General features: G+C 42.5%; 1 protein-coding gene and 1 pseudogene across 3 annotated transcripts in view; one reads left to right on the top strand and one right to left on the bottom strand.

The window, feature by feature from the left end:
• CACHD1 (cache domain containing 1) overlaps positions 1-18,408 on the bottom strand; it is a 208,482-nt gene that overhangs the window by 26,069 nt on the left and 164,005 nt on the right. For all 3 annotated transcript variants that reach the window (XM_024565420.4, XM_053920359.2, XM_053920360.2), the window contains exons 8-16: positions 18,100-18,249; positions 13,403-13,636; positions 10,278-10,427; positions 9,526-9,649; positions 8,607-8,724; positions 4,506-4,674; positions 2,872-3,014; positions 2,023-2,204; positions 751-861 (exon numbers count right to left, since the gene is read on the bottom strand). In XM_024565420.4, the coding sequence (XP_024421188.3) occupies positions 751-861; positions 2,023-2,204; positions 2,872-3,014; positions 4,506-4,674; positions 8,607-8,724; positions 9,526-9,649; positions 10,278-10,427; positions 13,403-13,636; positions 18,100-18,249 (1,381 nt within the window). The remainder of the gene's footprint in view (positions 1-750; positions 862-2,022; positions 2,205-2,871; positions 3,015-4,505; positions 4,675-8,606; positions 8,725-9,525; positions 9,650-10,277; positions 10,428-13,402; positions 13,637-18,099; positions 18,250-18,408) is intronic.
• LOC112309449 (U4 spliceosomal RNA) lies at positions 16,377-16,445 on the top strand (annotated as a pseudogene).

Raw genomic sequence — 18,408 nt, 5'->3', positions numbered from 1 at the left:
AGGCAGCATTACAGGTACCAGTCAAAATATGGTCTTTCTTGGTTGCTAGGGAAAAATAACTATTTGCACAATGGAAGGGTTAAAAATGTGTTCAAGGTGTTTGACTTGCCTCTCCACCCGACACTTCACTGACATTTGCAGATTAAATACGGAAACTTCAAAAACAGGAAATATAAAGAACTCTAAATATATTTACAGTTGACAGTGACATTTTATAGCATTCCTGGAAAGTCAATTTTCAAAATGCCCTTTTATTTTTCAGGAGGCAGTGCGAGGTCAAAGTAAAAACAACAAACTCCTATATAATTCTAAAGAGTTAGACCCCAGTACAAGAGGTCATAAATTTGATGTCTTGATTCTTCTTTCCATTCACTAAAAACGCTCCTTTCCTTTGGAAAATACTCTCTAGTATTGGTAATTTCCAGGCTCCTACTGCTGTTTCTTGGATTGGTTTAAGACATTTCTACAACTTGCTCTACTGACTGTAACATCTTTTTCTTCTTCCTAAACATCATCCTGGCTGCCAAGAACAGGGCTATGAGCTTTTCATGACTCAACCCCGTGAGGTGGTATTATCCCCATTTTGCAGGTGGCAGAAGGAAGCACAGGGAACCCACGGTGACACAGCTGAAGAAGACGCTCACACCTCAGCTTGCCTCACTTCAAAGGTCATGCTTTTGCCATCGATCTATTCAAATTCTCAAAATACCCTTGCTACGTTCGAGAAGTGACTAAAAATTCAAGCACTACCTGGATGAATGGATTGTATGACTGATGGTCACCACATAGCCAGCTCCTCCAACGTCCAAGTAAGGGCCAGTCAGAGAGATCAGCCCCGGGTTAGCCACTGCATGGAGATACCTAATGGAGACCAAAGAAAGTCATGCTGTTTTAGCGTCTGAACAACTCTGTAAATTTTAAAGAAAAGAGAGCTTGTAACTCAAAAAAATATTTATGGGGGACTGAGTGAAGAAAGGGAAAGGATTGAGAAGTACAGATAGGTAGGTAAAAACCAGTCATGGGCATGTAAACTACAGCACAGGAAACCCAGTGACTCATCATGGAACCACTGGGGCCAGGGGGGTACTGGAAACACCAGGGGAGCCCTTTGTAATGTACGGGACTACTGACCGCCATGCGGCACACTTGAAACGAACACAACACAATACTGAATGCACACTGTAAGTGATAAAGTTTTTAAAAAGGTCAAAAATATTTATTATAAATAGTGCCTACTTATAATAAAATTCAAAATGGCTCATATCTTTAATGTCTGACCATAGCATCAACAGGTCAGAAAATGTAAAACTCTCCTTTAAAAAAGATACTGAACTAAGGACATATCTTTTAATAGGATCTATTATATATAGATGTTTTACAGGCCTAAAATAAAAAAAAATTAATGAATGAAATAGAAACAAATACAATTCGGCACATAAAAACGCATCCTGGGTTGGTAAGGGGGGAGGAACAGGCAGTAAAATCAATAGCTGACTCATTAGTGACTTAGTTACCAAGCAGCGTAAGACTAGAAATTTTGTTTTGATGCCCAAGTTGCTCCCCTGCTGTATCACCTGACCAGCATTTGTGTTTTGAAAGCCAGAATACAAAGAAAGCCCAGAAGTAAAAAAAAAAAAAGTTTTTGAACTGATACATGTTCATTTTCCATAGGTCATACATGAGCTGTGATTTGGTGCCATAACCACGTTCAATGGCACTAAGTGTACTCCCTGCAGACACCTTGCACACCAAGCAGGAGTCCAGCAAACCACTAGGAAGTGAAATGGCCGAGCGTAAGGCATTTCGGTCTCAAAATTTCAACGAAGAGATAAAACACTGTACACAGAGGAAACCCACAAAGCCGTTGTTAATACATTTTTAAAAACTATTAAAAAATATGTTTTCAGTGCCATGAAAGTACCTTCTTTAAGTGACTGCCTGAAGTTGCTTTATAGTATTTACTTATCACGTCTCTCCAGGATTTGGGGGGAACGTCTGATAATGCAAGCCCCGACAACTCACCATTGTCTCCTAGTGGGATCAAATGCTTTGTCCATGAGGGAACCAGGATAAATTCTGAGGACGCCATTGGGTGTTGCTATGTAACGGCGGACAATGTACGTGTTCAGGCTACTCATTTCCATTTGTGTCATCCATTCATCTGTGACGTGGCTGGTAGCCATTACTTCATTTCTGACAGAGAACTGGGCAACAAAGGAAGACATAGCAGGGATCCTTTAAGATGCACATGAAAAGAGAGCGGACTGCTGGCAGGGCTTCCCAAAGCTCTCTTGCAGGGAAGCCAAGCCCAATTACTTCTTAAAAATCTTTCCACAGCAGATGGATATAGCCAAACTTGGTGAAAACAAAAGCTTACTGAAATATAGTCAGTGGATGTGTGAATGTGTGATTTAAATCCTACTAAGGCCAGATCCTACAGTGAAGCATCTCACACACACACTCACACACACACACACACACACACACACACACACAGAGCCCAGCTAACTCTCTGCTCCTTAAACTTCATCATATTTATCTCAACAGACAAGAGGGGCCCTTTACTTCGTTTTCCTGGGAAAAATGGGTCTGGGAAAGTTTTACTGATCTCCAAAGCACACCCCCCACCTAGAAAACCCCTAGTGCACCTAAGGCCCCCCCAAAAGTCTTCATCTGGCTTACAGGGCTTCTTAATTCATCAGAAGGGTCATCACCAACCAACTTCCTCAGGGCTACACACTGTCTTTCTGGCTCTCCAGCCAAAAGGCGCAAATCCAGAGCTGGGCTTCCCACTTTGAAGACTCCCTGCCAGCATGCCCTCCCAGGCCTGAGGAGGGGTCTGCCAGAAACAGGCCCCACGCCAGCGCTCACCTTGAGCCCCGGGTTAGCAATGAGGCGGGTGTTGTCACTGAGATAGGCTGTGTAGTGCTCCACCATGCGCTTGGTCTCTGGCTGGCTGAGGTGCTCGTAGGGGGAGGAAAAACTGCCAGCGGACAGCATGACGGTTGGACTTTCTGAAAGAGAGCAGACAAAGAGGCCTGAGAACACGGAGACTTCATCTCAGGCCCAAACAGAAGCACCCCTCAGGCTCTGCCAACCCATCAGCCGTGCTGGCATAGAGTCTCCCATAAGGAAAGCAAGAACTCGACACGGAGCTAAAAAGGAAAATGCCCCATTTCTCTCCCTCCAGGGAGCTTACAGTCATGCGTGAACCAGAAGAGATACACATACAAATACATACAAGTGCCTGAAATGGCCAGTGTTCAAGATACCTCAGACCTACACATAATATACTTATCAGGACTGAGGAGGCAGCACGGGACACAGAGTCAGATGGAGCTGAATCTGGGCTCTGCTGTGTCCTGGCTGCAGTGAGTTCTCCTGAGCCTGCCCTGGTCTCTTGATCTCATACCCAGAAACTGTAGGGCAATATTTAACCAGGGGAACCAAACACAGGCTCTCATATGTCAGCACTGGTGGCTTCTATCCTCGATCCCCTTCCTGTCTGTGGCCTCTCTAACTCAGTTTGCCAGCTGTTGTAATTTTCGCACCCTAAGTATTTCAACAGTGGAGAAGGGAACACCTATTTTACAGCACTGTGAGTGTACTGTGTTGTTTTGACAACACACACCGAAATGCTGAGCACGGGCCTGGTGCACAGCAGCATGCACTACGAGAGGTGGCATGGTGGCCGGGAGGGGCCTGAGTGACAGCCCAGCCTTGCTGCTTTCTGTGGAACCTTGGGAGGGGTCTGTATTTCCAACAAACCTAATGTCCTCATCTATGATAGGCCAACTCAGAGGAATGTAACAAATAATAAATACAAATTCCCTTTTGCTTTTTAGAAACTATCTGCCTATTTCCTAAACTCTTTTGAAGACAGGGACCTGTGGTAGATACAGATATGCTATACAGACACACAGGTATGCTATTCCGGGACTCCCTTCACGATTTCTCCACTCCTACCCTCTATGTCCCCAGGCCCCGTATCCCCCGGCCCTCACATCTGAGTGCTTGCCTCTTATAGGGCCGTATCTACAACTCTCTCTGATGGACCGCCTTTGGGCTGCTAACCCCTCCTCCGCAGGCACTAGCTGAAAGCTGAAAGTGACTCTGGAATATGAAAGCCCAGCACCTTCGCTGAGCCTGGGCAAACTCTGCAGTGTAACTTACACTCCAAAGCCCCCCACAGGATTAGGCTGGGCTGCAACTTTACCTCAAGTTAAACTCTTCAGTACTTTCTCCTCCTCCCCTAACCTGTTTCCCTTACTTTGTCGCTGCTTTCTTCCCAGAGCCCATCCTTCACAAATCAACACATAAATCTGCACCACAGTGTTTGCTGGAGAACCAGTTCCAAGGCAAGGCCTCAAGCTGTTTCCACGCTGGCATCCCCAAACTGGCACTGCCGACGTGCAACGTGTTGTTTTTTTTTTAATTCAAACTGATATTTATGGTGAGCTATTATGAGTAAGACCACAGAGAGGCAGAGAAGTGCAAGACTTCACCTAGGGTGGCCAGCTGCTTGAAGTGGAGGCACGCGCTAGGCTGGCCCAGGAGGTCCAGCCGGTGGTAGAGCAGCTTGCTGCTCGGGACAGTGTTGAGGTTCTTCAGTTGTCTGACAGGTATTTCTGGTTGTATCACCACAATGCAGAGAATAAAGGAAGTGTCTTGTACCTGGAAAAAAATCAATAAAGAATTTCTAATACAGAAGACGAGGGGTCCTGGGAAGAGTGACTTTGCCCTACATTATATTCTGCTGCCTCTGTCTTCTGTCCCACATGGAAAAATATTTGATGAGTTGACGAGTGAATGAGAGACATGAAGATGGCAGGACAGACAATATCTCTGGCAAAGATTATATTTTATGTTTTCTATTTTCCTTTCTGATAGAGGAAAATTAATGTGTATAATAGAAAATCATGCAGCTAATGAAGGGATTAGAAAATCTAGTCCCTTTGAATAGCGACCCCAGCCCTCTTTTGCTTATTTAAGCTGGAACATGGCATGAGAATACAACTGTTATTTCTTATGGGGTTTGATATGCAATTTAAAATACAGGGCCCAGCAGAAGTAAGGCCTGCTTGAGTGTGGTTGGTAGGGTAATAATATGGGAGTAATAATTTATAGTTTTAATTTGAACATTTCACCTAAAATGTCATATAGTATGCTTGAGTGTGATATTGTGATGGTACCAAATTCATGTTTATGATTTTGTAATAAAAAATGGGACATTATTTGTGCCAGGGCCTGTGTATAGTTGGTTTTGCAATGAGGGTTTCAAGAAATGCCTGTTTTAAAAGCAAATTGTGAATCCACATACACAGCCCATACAGAACCTGGTTTATTCATCCTATCCAACTTTCTCTCTTCCTGGTTGGAGATGACCAGGATTGCCAACTCCTGGCAAGTACAAGTCCCGTGGCTCCCTCACGAGGCCTGCCTGACGTCGCTGCAGCTCAGCCTAAATTGTTCAGCTCACATGTGCGAGTCCTTTCAGACTCCCAGAAAATTTTAACTAGGCAGGTTAGAGTTAAGTGTAATTTAGGGTTTATGAGGACGGTGGGAGAAGCTTTTTAAACACAGGAGAAATTTGCATCTTTTTGAAATTGCCTTCAAGAACTGCTACTGAGGATATTGAATTAGATTAGCAAATTTAATCCTCTTCCTCCACCCACCAAGTTAGAAAATGACAGGGTGTCGCCAAGTGGCATTTACTGTTTCCTTTCTTCCCAACTCACTGCATCATCCTGCCAGTTGCTTTCCTGTGTTGCATGTTCCAAGGAACCAAAAGATAAAAACTTTACCTGAATGACCAGAATATAAGTTTATGATCGTGTCTGTTTAGTAAGAGAAGTCCCGGACCTAATGGGGTTATCACTTAGTAAGGTATATAAATGCCTAATCATTATGTTGTTACACTTGAAACGAGTATAATATTATATGTCAGCTGTCATTAAAAAATTTCAAACGATTAAAAACAAAGTTACCCTACAATACTTTATAAATATTTATGTTTATAAATAGTTCTTAGCCACAAAGGAAAACAGATTTCAGGATAGGTCTCCCGATCAGGTTCTCATCTGAAAAACGAAGTCTCCGCATTCGGGACTACAACGTCTCCGGAAGGGCTCTCTGCGACTGAGGAGTGGATCTCAGGGACTGCCCGTGGGATTCCTGTTTTGAAGTGAAGCATGGCTGCGTAATGCAGGAACATCGTAATTCCTTCTGAGAGTCCATACTTCCTTCCCTCCCAGCGGGCAGCCTCCCCAAATGCTCGAAAATGGACCTGGATTACATAGCGATAGAGTAGTAATCTCTTCAGGCTCCTACCAAACCCCTCACATTGTATTTAAATTAGTTCAGTGAAATAATCTAGCAATATACATTACATGTAAAGATGCTAAGCTGTTTAACCAATTACTCTCAGCATAAGCTAAGTCTATTTGGATTATTTACTAGAGGAATCTATGTTATTCCTAAGAACAACTCGAGTACCTACTACCCTTCCCCTAAAGTAACTCAAGAGAGCTTAAAAATACTTACTTTCACTGTCAGGTAACCAGGCCAGCCTTTTATTTAAAACGCCAAGCTCATTACTTATTACCCTTGCATTTTTCACTTGAGAGTGATGTTCTTGACAAGTTCAGAACTCAGAAAGCTAATGCTTCTTCCTCAGCTGATTACATGACTATACCCATTGGTGGAACACAGCGCAGGAATTTACCAGCATCACTAAACTGACGAACAGATAAACAAACAAAACCCCTATCTTAACAAGATAATGCTGCTTTCCAAAATGTTTACGTTGGGTTTATTTCTACGAAAAGAAGGTCTTAAAAATGCCTACATTCCCCTCTTTCTCTTTTAATGCCAGCACATATTAAGGTAGGTATTTTCCCAGGATGTAACTGAGTTGGCTTCAATCAGGACAGACTGGAGGTAATGAACCTCCAATTTCGTGTACGAAAGTATTGTTCAATCAAGTATTCTGGTGTCTGGCTCAAACTTTCTGATGTAAGAATTAAGCAATTCATCTTTATTTAAAAAACGGTTTAAATATATAAAAATACAGGAAGATGGTTCAATCATTCTAAAAAAATCCTGAAAATGAATTGACTCAGAATTTCAAAAAGACTTTGACCTTCCTCAAATGTGTATTATCAAACAATAAAGTATCAGTAGAATTTAGCTTATAAATGTAAGTTTCTCAAAAAGTTTCATTTATTACTTTGTTTGCTTTTGTTTTCATTGTAGCTATCGCTTATTGCCATAAGATGCCTTAAGAACCAAGTAAGAAGGTCAGAGGAGGGAGAGTCATGTCTAAACCATGTTGGTTACTTCTGACTCCTGTGCTTCCTATGCCAGACATGGGCACTGCATGCAGCTGTTTAATGGCCTGCATCTACCACTCAGCTGGATGCTCTATGAAGGCCGAGAGAGTACCATTCTTTTTAGCTCATAATAAATGTTCAATAAGTAGTTCCTAAAGGGATGGATAAATAGACCCAATTGGAGTTCACAGGTTAAACACCAGATATGGCCACCCAAGGGAAGCTCAAGTATGACTGCATTTGAACATTAGTGATTAAAGTTAGATGATAAAAATGAAAGTCCACTCTTCTTTTGGTCAGTTATAGTATCAAGGGCCCCATAACAGCCCGAATGGTGTACTTGGAAGAGGGAGTTAAGGACAGAAGCAAAAGTAATACAGACGGTGTGCGTTGGGCTTTGTCTCTCTGAGGCCCACTGTCTGAATGAGGCTAGTAGAAGCTGCAGTGGGCACCACAAGTTATGGCTAAACTGCCCACCCACTTGCAGTGAATCTGAATTATCTAAATTCTAGTGTAAAAGTTTCTTTTCTTGGGAATATGTTAGCAGAGGGCATTTATGCTTTCATACCTCTTTTTAAAATTCCCCACTTCCAAAATCTAAGTTTAAAATGATAAAAACTAAGTGGACAATACCCAAATGTGTATGACTAGGGAACTGTTACAGAAATTCGGTCCATCTATGTAACACTGCGCAGCTGTTAAACATGCATGCACGTGAGCACACACACACACTGACACACGTGCCTGTGTGCAGATGAAAAAGTTTTGAAAGACTTTGGGAAGGGAGAAAGAGGAGGAGAGAAACATCAATGTGAGAGAGAAATACCGATTGCCTGTCCCTTGTATGAGCCCCAACCAGGGACCGAACCTGCAAACCAGGCATGTACCCTGACCGGGAATCGAACCAACAACCTGTGGCTTTGCAGGACAACGCCCGACCTACTGAGCCACACCAGTCAGGGCTGGATAAAGTTTCGGAAACTGACCAAAGTGGTTATTTCTGGGGAACGGGAGGTCAAAGCAGGGTAGAGGGAAGGGCACCGTTTACTGTCTACTTTATATGCTTTTATACAGTTTGACTTACTCATCATGAACAATACCTGGTTTTATAAATTAAAAAGGGAAGAAGTTCTAAAGCATCTGAAGCATCTCTTCTTTTTCCAACCACTTTAAAACCGAACAGTAACATTGCCTGACCCAAGGTCCCCAGAATTCCTGCATGACGGAGCGCACTGCACCCACAGTGGCCCCGGCCAGGGCGCCACCCTCACTCACCATCTTCCAGGCGTAGCTGACGTTGTACGCCTCCTTCCCTGTTGCTCGCAGCTTGTTGATGTGCCAGGACAGGGACGAGTTCACAGGCACTGCGATAATCTGGCTGCCCAGAGGGAGGCTGCGTTGGCAAACAGAACAGAATATTTCAGGTGAAAGATAAAAATTAAGCACTTAATCAAAGGCTGGGAAGAAGCTGAACATCAACGACCACCTTCAGATTTTTAAAAGCAATGAAACTCATCACTTTTTAAAGAGATAATGCAAGATTTTCAATTTCCTAAAAGCGTTATATCAGCTCTGCACTAAAAACATCCCTTACTCTCCACCCTGGTATCCCCCCAATTCTAATTCTTTCCAGAAACTACGTTGTCTCAAATCACTCAGTTATTACTTTAAAACCAATGAGCACAAAGATCTATTTCTCTATAGGTTACCATCTGCCAAAATAATGTATCATGGTTGGAAAAAATCCAATCTGTTTTTTATTTCAAGAGAAAATGTTGTATATGATTGTGCTGTCAACTTGGAATGGACACTACCCTGCCAAGCGATTTTCTGGCACACTGCAGAGCTGGTCCTCAACTTAACCTTTCGTTTTGCCAACATTTTTCAACTTAGTACAATGGGAGTATTCTTTTTTAAATGAGATAACATATATCTGATTTTATAATTAAAGGCAATGTAAACACAGAATTTGACTTACCAGACATTTCTTCCAAATAAATAGTTCTGAGAGACCTTACCTATTACTCAAAGTAAACATGTTTTTGGCTATTAGTCTTAGAAAAAAATTACTGAGTATATATTGATAATAATTTATACACTTGTTTTGTATCCTATAATAAACACTCACACTTGACCTCCAAGGATCCTATTCTCAGACAAGAACAAAATACTACGGCCTTCCCCTTTTCCTTACCTTAGAATATTTTGCCGAACCAACTCAAATTTGGGGATATTTTCATAATGAATGATGTCAGTATGAAGAGGGGGTTCTGATAGTAAATACGGCCTGGTAAGGGACGGGTGCATAAGTGTGTACCCTGAAATAAGAAAACAGAAACACAGGCCATGGAAAAAGGCTGCAGGAAGAATGGAATGTAATCAAGGGAACCGTGGAATACACTGGGACCGCTGCCCAGCACCCTCTGCTTCTCAGTACGTGACTCACCAGTCCGATAAAAACTGAACATGGTTTATGTGTTTTTGCATAAAACCTCTGAAGTGTGGAAAGATATCTTAAATTATCAAACATCTGTCTACTCAGGAATATATTGCAGGTACTGGTCACTTGGTCTTCGTTTTATGCACTGTTACAATCCGTCATATAAACCCTCATGCCAGTAAATCCAAAGACAATAATAGAGACCAAAAAAGAAAAACAAAATCCATCCAAAGTTTCACATTCTATGTGTCATTCAACCCTCAAGTCCAATTTCCTGATGTTACAAATAGCTGTTACCTACCCCTCAACACAACACAGGACCAAATGCATAATTTTAGAGTCATTCTGTCATTTTTATAGTGTTGGACTATAAATAGTACTAGTCACACTGTGTTTGTAAAAATATTATCATTTTCTACTTGGCTAGGATCAGAATATCTACAGATTATTTTTTTCAGGTTGCTAAAGAAATTACTATTTCCCATGGTTAATTTTTAGCAGATTACCTTTGTCATCTATGAGAAAAGTATAGGAAGCCAAAGAGTCTTGGTAATACGTCACATCTTCAAGGATGTAAGCCAGGTTCACGTCCACACCTACAATTCCCAGAAGCAGGTTTCCAAAATAACAGGGTTTACTCACAGTCATTATCAAACCTATGGGTTAAAAAAAGAAAAATCCAAAGACTAGCAGAGAAGGATGGAGACTGGAGCTGCGCACTAGTGAGTCATAAAGGCTGCTACCACCCAGCTCAATTTCGCCGGGAAGAAAAGCTTCCGGTGCGATCCAGTAACCAATCACTGCCTTTCCCGGCAGTGTGAGAGTACAAGGGAAATAGAGTCTTTTGGGAATTCACATATTGCAGTTCAATTGAGGCAATGTGTACATTTTCCACTACTTTTCACCTTAAAGGACATGATATCCCAGATCAGTGCCAATCATCATCAGCACTTCATACATCACTCTACTTCCGGGGGTAGGGAAAATTCAGCCGAACTTCGAAGACACAAGGTATCTAAGTATCTGGGTTCTACCCAGCAAAGCCCCTTACGTATCATGTATGTTACAGTGGATGTAACTTCTCTGAGGCCTGCTTTCCATGTGTGTTTAATGGACACAACGGTAACTGCTGTACTGATTTCTAGGGGCTGTGAGATGAAAAGACATTATGGATAAAGAAAAGCTTATTAGGCACTATGCTTGCTTCATTAATGTATCCTATCCAAAAAACAGAAAGATGGAGAGGAAAAACTTAGGTACAGAATCTTGTTTTCCGACGACTTAGAACTCCAAGTAGCTGAAGGAGACACTGCATTTCCAAAGAAACATATTTCTTGTCACTTGGATGAGGAATTTACAAACTTATGTAAAGAACTGTAAAGATTGTAAGTATTTTAGTCTTTGTGGGCTATACAGTCTCTGTTACATATACTTTTTTGTTTCTTTTTTTTTAAACAAGGATTTAAAAATATAAAAACCATTTTTGGCTCTTCGGCCATACAAATACAATAGGACAGCTAGGGAAAGAGAAAAGCAAAGGGGAGGAAAATGTATAGGAGAGAGCGTGACAGTAGGTCAGTGCATGGCCCTGGGCATCAGGGGAGCGGTGCTTCCCTGCTGGTTTTTCTGCTGTGTTGGGCTCAGTTGTGCCACCTGTTGGGATGAGACTTTTCGTGCATCAGATGGGGAGTTGAGACAAAATGATCTCTAGGACCCCATACAATTCTATAATCCTATGGCTCTAAATAAAGCTCAAAACAAAAAAGATGAACAGCTTCTCTCCATCTTCCTCTTATATTTTCCTGTGCTTGATGACACATTCATGCCTTAGCAGCACATCAGAAAGCCATCCTTCAATAAACATGGGAAAGTGCTTTGGATCCTCTTAAGGCTTTCTACAAAGCATGGGCTTCTGTAGAGAGAATAGTGTTTGAGGTCCACTGGGTAATATCAGCAAAATATTGCTGAGTTGCTGTGACTGTCAAGGCCAATCACATGCATCACACGGTAGGAGGAAGTGGGTACAACATGCAAAACTTGTGAAAAGTTCTGCCCAGTTATCAGAAGAGTATGTTTGGAGGACGTAATGTACAGCACGTTGTCTACTGTTAACAATACTGTACTATATATTTGTAAGTTGCTAAGAGAGAGCTTAAAAGTTTTCATTACAAGAAAAAAATGTATAACTATGTGAAATGATGGACATTAACTAAGCCTATTGATCTGTCTTTCTCTATTTGTCATGGGGGGATGTGTGCCTTACCTATCTCTGCCTGACGTGACGCGTGGCTGGCACTCAGTAATATCGGTTAAATGAATAAAAGGTCACTCACGTGAGGCTTGACACTTTCCTATGGAAGAAAGTAACCTTGTCTAAAGGTGGGCGTTTTTACCCTGTAACACTTCTGTGGGGCCTGCCAGAAATAGGAGGGATAAAAAAATCAGGGTGTAGCAACAACTACCATATTTCTTCCTCACAGGAAAAAAACATGTTTACCTAATTCTAGAAAACACACTCTCTATAGGCTTGTTACTTTTTATACATGAGTTTCCTCTGAATATCTGTATTCGTGAGAATCCCTAGTTAATGGAACATGAAAATCAAATCTCATGTGGTGATTCTGTCTGCTTGGCTAGTAATTAACTGCCTCTTCAATCTTTTCTGTCGAGGAAGAAGAGGGGAGGATGTGGGAAAAGGAATAAGCAAGAATATGAGAAGGGAAAGAAAAAGGCTGTACTTTACTGAGCACCTACTGTTGGCCTGGCATTTTCCTAGATGCTTTACAAATATTAGTGCAATTAATCTTCACAACTGCATTGAGGGAGATATTATCGTTCCCACTTTATAGACCAATAAATTTAAGACCAATTTCTATCAATTTCTATAAATTTATAGACCAATAAATCATGTGAAGTTTAAACACTTCACCCAATTTGTGACATTAGGGTGATGATGATGACAGTAATAACAAAAGCAAAATAATAAATAAATTATGGGTAAATTGTGACATTAGGATGATAACGATAATAGCAATAATAACAAAGGTAAAATAAATAAATAAACGAAGAGCAGTAATTACTATTGAGAAGAATGCCAGGCACTAATAAATCTTATAATCTTAATAACCTCAAAAATTGATTACATGAAAAATGTTATCACATTTTTAACAGATGACCAAATGGAAGTTAAGAAGATTAAGTTACCAAGAACAGCTCACCTGCAGAGCAGGATTTGAAACCCTCCCTTATGCCACACCTGTATTTGTTGACTACACCACGTTGCTTTGCCTTTGGGGCTGAATTCTAAGCAGTGTTGAGCTTTATTTACCACCAGCTAGGCAAAATTACTCTTTAGTTCCAATTCACTAACTTTTGGATATGGGAGAATCCTCACAATTAGATATTCCTGCTCATTACGTTGACCAAGCTGGGACCATAAGGAAGAAATGGGGGGGGATGCAGTGGGGTTAGGCAACCCTCTGACCAAAGAAAGAAAGGTCCGCTCCCTTGCCTGCCCACAGCCTCCAATGCTTACACACAAGTACTGAACAACATTTAAAATTATGCTCCTTGTGGACTCATATCCACTCCTTTTCCCTTTCTTTTAGCAGGAAGTTTCCTCCAAACTCACCATCTCCCATCTCATCAGAGAAGGGGAGGCTAAAGACAGCTTCGTCAATCATCCGGTTGGGAAGGTTGGTGTAGAACCTGCCGACTGTGGTCTCCAGGTTACTCAGCTGGTTCAGCACCATCATGCTCCCCTTAATCACAGGCAAGGCTGTCCGGTCCGGCACGCCATACTTCCCTGAGTTCTGTTCAGCCAGATCTCTCAGAAAAGCCAGCTCTTTCAAACCAGTGACCCCATCTGAAATGGGAAGCCAAGGAAACACAATGTAAGGCAAAATGGCATATATTTCTGTAATAACCTTGCCGTTTAGAGCTAATATTAGGGCATGGCTGAGGTCTTGTAATACCTCTGCCAAATGATGACCCCTCCGCCAAAGAGGTCTTTGCAGAGACAATCTGGACTCAGGACACAGATACCAGTTCTTGCTAAGGAACAAAGCCTAATGTGTAGTCTTTCCTCAAATAGTCAAGCGTGCAAAGGGGTTCTTTAAAAGGCAACAATGATGCCCTGACTGGTGTGGCTCAGTGGATTGAGTGCCAGCCTGCAAATTGAAAGGTCCCTGGTTCGATTCCCAGTCAGGGCACATGCCTGGGTTGCAGGCCAGGTCCCCACTTGGGGGCATGAGAGGCAACTGGTCAATGTCTCTCTCTCTCATTCTCCCTCCCTTCCCATCTCTCTAAAAATAATAAATAAAATCTTAAGAAAAAAGGCAATGATATAAACCACATGAGTAAATAAAAAGCCCCATTTAGCAAAGATGTTCTTCCCTAAAAGTTTAATTATATTTAAAGTATTTTTTTGCATTTGACACTTGAAAGCAGAAGTCATGACTAAGAAGTCTGCATTTATTTTAAATTAGTAGATGAAGCTGTAAGAGTTTAAAGGACAGAGGCTTACCATTTCATTTCTTACCTCCTCACCTATTAAACACTTGCCAAAGACTCATGCAACTAAATGAAAGAATTATGCATTGCATTTAGGATGCCTCCAAACACTGTGTCTTTAAGCTCATTTTAATTACAAATGTTTTCATGATATTGTTAGGGTAATACTGGATTTGATGTATTTTATGTATATTTTTTATGTTCAGACAGTTTTAAAAGTTTGTAAAAGATTTAGGCATATTGGGATGTATTGTTCTGCAACATCTGTAATCTATAGCACAAAAATTTAATAAACCTTTAAAAATTTTGGTTTGCTATTGTTGGAACACAGTCAAGAGGATTAGTAACTGATCCCATATGGGTACCACTGTAAACAAATTCAAATGATTTCAATCACTACTAAGATCCTACCAATGAGTTTTAAAAAGGCTTTGCCTCATGTTCTTGAACTGTTTAGTCATTAAAAAAAAATCCGAAGCGTTCACGGCTCACCCACCTCATGTGACATTATCACTTTATAATAGGGAGTGTATACACTCTTAGCCTTGTGAGTTTACTTCTAAAGTCACGGCAGTATCTAATGGGAATCCTTTCTTTCCTAATATATTGCATTTGAACAACTTGGCTTTTGCTCCCCTCGTGCAATGCTTAAGGAAAGTCAGAATCAGATTATTGCTCCCTTTGCTTGACGTAAAGTTGAGATGGGGGGTAAGTGGTACCTTTAGGAATAAAAGACAACACACAACACATGACTGACCCCTGATCCCTGACCTTACACCCTTGAGAAGCTCAGACGCTCCCAGAGGTGAATGATAAAAGCAGACAACTTAAGGCAATAAATCCATTTTTTTTCTTGTCATGTACTGCTTGGTGCTCTCAAAATGTAAAAGAAATTAGCAGGAACATCCTCTAATGAGATGAAAGGCTATCAGAGATTGGAAATTTTATATCAGCCTATCAAGAAATGTTGTTATGCAGGGCTGGCAGTAGAGGTGCAGACTGGCTTAAGTGTGCTGGATGATTCTATTATCAACACAGTCATGCTGGGAACTACATTTCCCAGAACCCCCTTCCCTTTACGCTTCCAGGTTAAAGGTGAACAAAAGTGAAGCGTTGTGAGGTTTAAGAGGAGAAGTAAGAGATGGTGAAAGATGCAGAAGGACCAGAATGTCCTAGTTTGTCTCACTCACTCTGATCTGATCCAGTTTCCTTCCTTGCTGGCTTGCTCACCGGGGGTGATCCCACCCCAGATGCTTCACTCAGAATTCAGAAGCAGCAGCCATTAAGAGTCAACAACCTCCCATCCACTTCCATGCCAGGCCTCCCAAACTGTCCTCAATTTTTCTAGGTTCTAGAGATTCCTACAGGCTCCAACTTGTTCCCCCACACCAGAGCTGGTTGCTAAACTCTGAATTGCCAACTCTTTACCTTCCCAGTCTTCCCCGTAATTTTGTACACTGGAATCCTGATAAATCTGTTACACCAAATTTCTCAGAGTGGTCCTGCGTCCTTATTTGAAGCCTAACTGACAGAGTACAGGAGTGGGTCAGTGCCTGTGACGAGCGCAGACGGCACTCGGAGCGGGGACAAATGCAGTGAGGATGTGTGCCTGGCTAGGTTATAGGGAGCAAGGAGAGACAGGGACGGTTCGAGGGAAGTCGCCAGGGGCTTCAAAAACGAAACTATCAGGGGCACAGCAGGTACAGAAGATACTCTGGTGGGAAGATTTAGGAGCAGTGAAGAGATGGGTGAGAGCAAGGAGGCCCCTTTACTCAGTATCTGCCTGAGCAGACCTTCAGATCTAACGGGAAAGAAGACACGATCACCTCCTTTTATGCTTCCTTACTCCTGTAATATTGCATTTCATGTATCTGCCTTGTCCGTCTGTCTTTCTCACTAGGTTATAAGCTTCCTGAGGTCAAGGACTTTGTATGATACAGCTCTAAAACCTCAGTGCACTAGGTTACATTGTAGGCTTGATAAATTTCCCTCCCTCCCCCATCCTGTTCCCCACCTCCTTTCCCCTCTTTCCTTCCTTCCACCCCCCCCCTTCCTTATCTCTATCCCTTCCTTCCTCTTAAAAGAAGGTAGCCAGCTTTGCTCAGTGGCAGTATAGTAGCCAATGAGGTTTATCTGAGGCGCAATTATTGCTAATTAAAAGAAGGTAGCCATAAGAAAAAAGAGAGACTGGCACCCAGAGATAACACTGAAAGGTATGTGTCCCAGGCAAAAACAGGCCATCCCTGCCCACCTCGGCTGTGCTCAGAATATACAGGAAACTAAAGCATTGCTCCTGTCTGAGAAGCTCGAGTTCTGGTGGAAAAAGGAGGGAAGAGACACCTGTACGTACGTGAGCACACGACTGCAGAGTTAACAGGCAACACGCACACAGCACTACGCACACGCACTGGGGAGCGACCCAGAGCGGGGCAGAAGCACCTCTGCTGGGAGCCGTCCTCGGACGGAAATCACAGAGCCTTTCGTTCTCTCCTTCACCTGCTCTGAGGGACTGGTCGCTTCCCAGGTGCTGTGCCAGGAACCTTAAACACATCATATCTTGTTTGTTTATTATCATAGCAACCCTATGTATATTTTATTCTTTCATTTAACAGACAAAACTGTGGCCTAAAGCAATGACGTAACTTGCAATAAGCCCCACATCTAACAAATGGAGATTGGAACCCAGAACCTCTCGACCACACACCTGGTGCTCTGCCATGTGCAGTCCACAAAACACCTGGGGAAGGATCGTGCTGCCCCAAACTCACATTCCAGGACCCTGCCCAAGAGGGTCTGAAAGAAAATCGGAGGGCACTGCCTGGGAGTCTGCTTTTCACAAAAATAACTCCACGTAATCCTCAGCACGTTAAAATACGAGAACCGCTGTCCCCAAAGCCCCGCGGTTCTACATGGAACTCTGGAAGTAGATGGGAGAAATGAAGGCCGTAGGCGGGAAGGGTGCTGGATCGAGACACAGCCTCTTAGAAACAAGACCCTACCGCCACCTGGAACAGAGAACAAGGTGCCTGCAGATGTTTTGAGAGAGAGCAACGCATTAACGGGGGGGAGGGTGCTGGGGGACAAGACACAGCAGAGAGGCCAGAACACTGAGCTGCAGTCAGGCTGGAGGACAGGTTGGGGACAGAAGGAAAGGTACTGAGTGTTTCCTCAGATCTGCCAAGTGACTAAGTCCTTTCATATAATTAATGTCCAATTTAACAGCAAAAACAAACAAAACACATGAACTTTAATGAGTTTCTTACAGGTACCAGGCACTGTCCTGCGTGTTTAATATGTAGGGCGAATCTCCACAACAACCCCGCCAGGTATTTGTCTTGTCTCCATTATACAGCTAAGACAGCTGCGGAGGGGCAAGGAGCACAAGAGGCTTCAGGGCGTGAGTCTGTGGGCGAGTGTGATATTCACAGTCTCACAGAAGAATGTACGTCAGCACCCTGACTTCCTTAAATCAGAGAAAAAACTTAGTTACCTCCATGCAGTATCAAAATCCAAGAATATGAAGGAGAAGCAGAAAAAATAAAGGAGTTATACAGACTTCTCTGCAAGATCACATAACTGGAGATGGTTTGGAAATGAGCCGTTGGCTGGAGAGATGGAGAGAAAGGGCCATCTAACACACACCCTGATGCCCACAGTAGAGAGAGAGAGCCGGGCTTGGGAAGGAGGCTGCTTAGCTGCCCTCTCCTTATACCCTTCATCAAAGCACCCCACGAGGGTTCTTTTTTATTTTTATGAAAGCAGCATACACTTAGGGAGAACTTTCATCTGAAAGAAAAATCTTGAAACACTGCCTACCGTTCATGAGGGCATAGGTGAGAATCATCACGGAGTTGTTTAGAAAGCTATTTTCTTCATTGATGATGCGGAGAGTCGCCTTTTTATCTTCTTCCGAAGAGTCCTTTGATGTAATGCCAGCTGACAGGTAAATTATGACCATGTCTGTATCTAAACAAAAACATACAAATTGTTACATTGGATTCTGGCTAAAGGCAGCAGTTCCATTTCTTTGTCACATCCCCTGGACTTTACCGCCTCAAGGACCTGCCTGGCCCACCACTCCTGCTCCTTCGCATTTGATGCTGGGCTTTCATCTCCCCGCCTCTG

This window comes from Desmodus rotundus, chromosome 3, assembly GCF_022682495.2.
Source record: "Desmodus rotundus isolate HL8 chromosome 3, HLdesRot8A.1, whole genome shotgun sequence".
Lineage (NCBI taxonomy): Eukaryota > Metazoa > Chordata > Mammalia > Chiroptera > Phyllostomidae > Desmodus > Desmodus rotundus.
The sequence above is the reverse complement of the archived record's forward strand: the minus strand, read 5'-3'. Positions and strand labels throughout refer to the sequence as shown.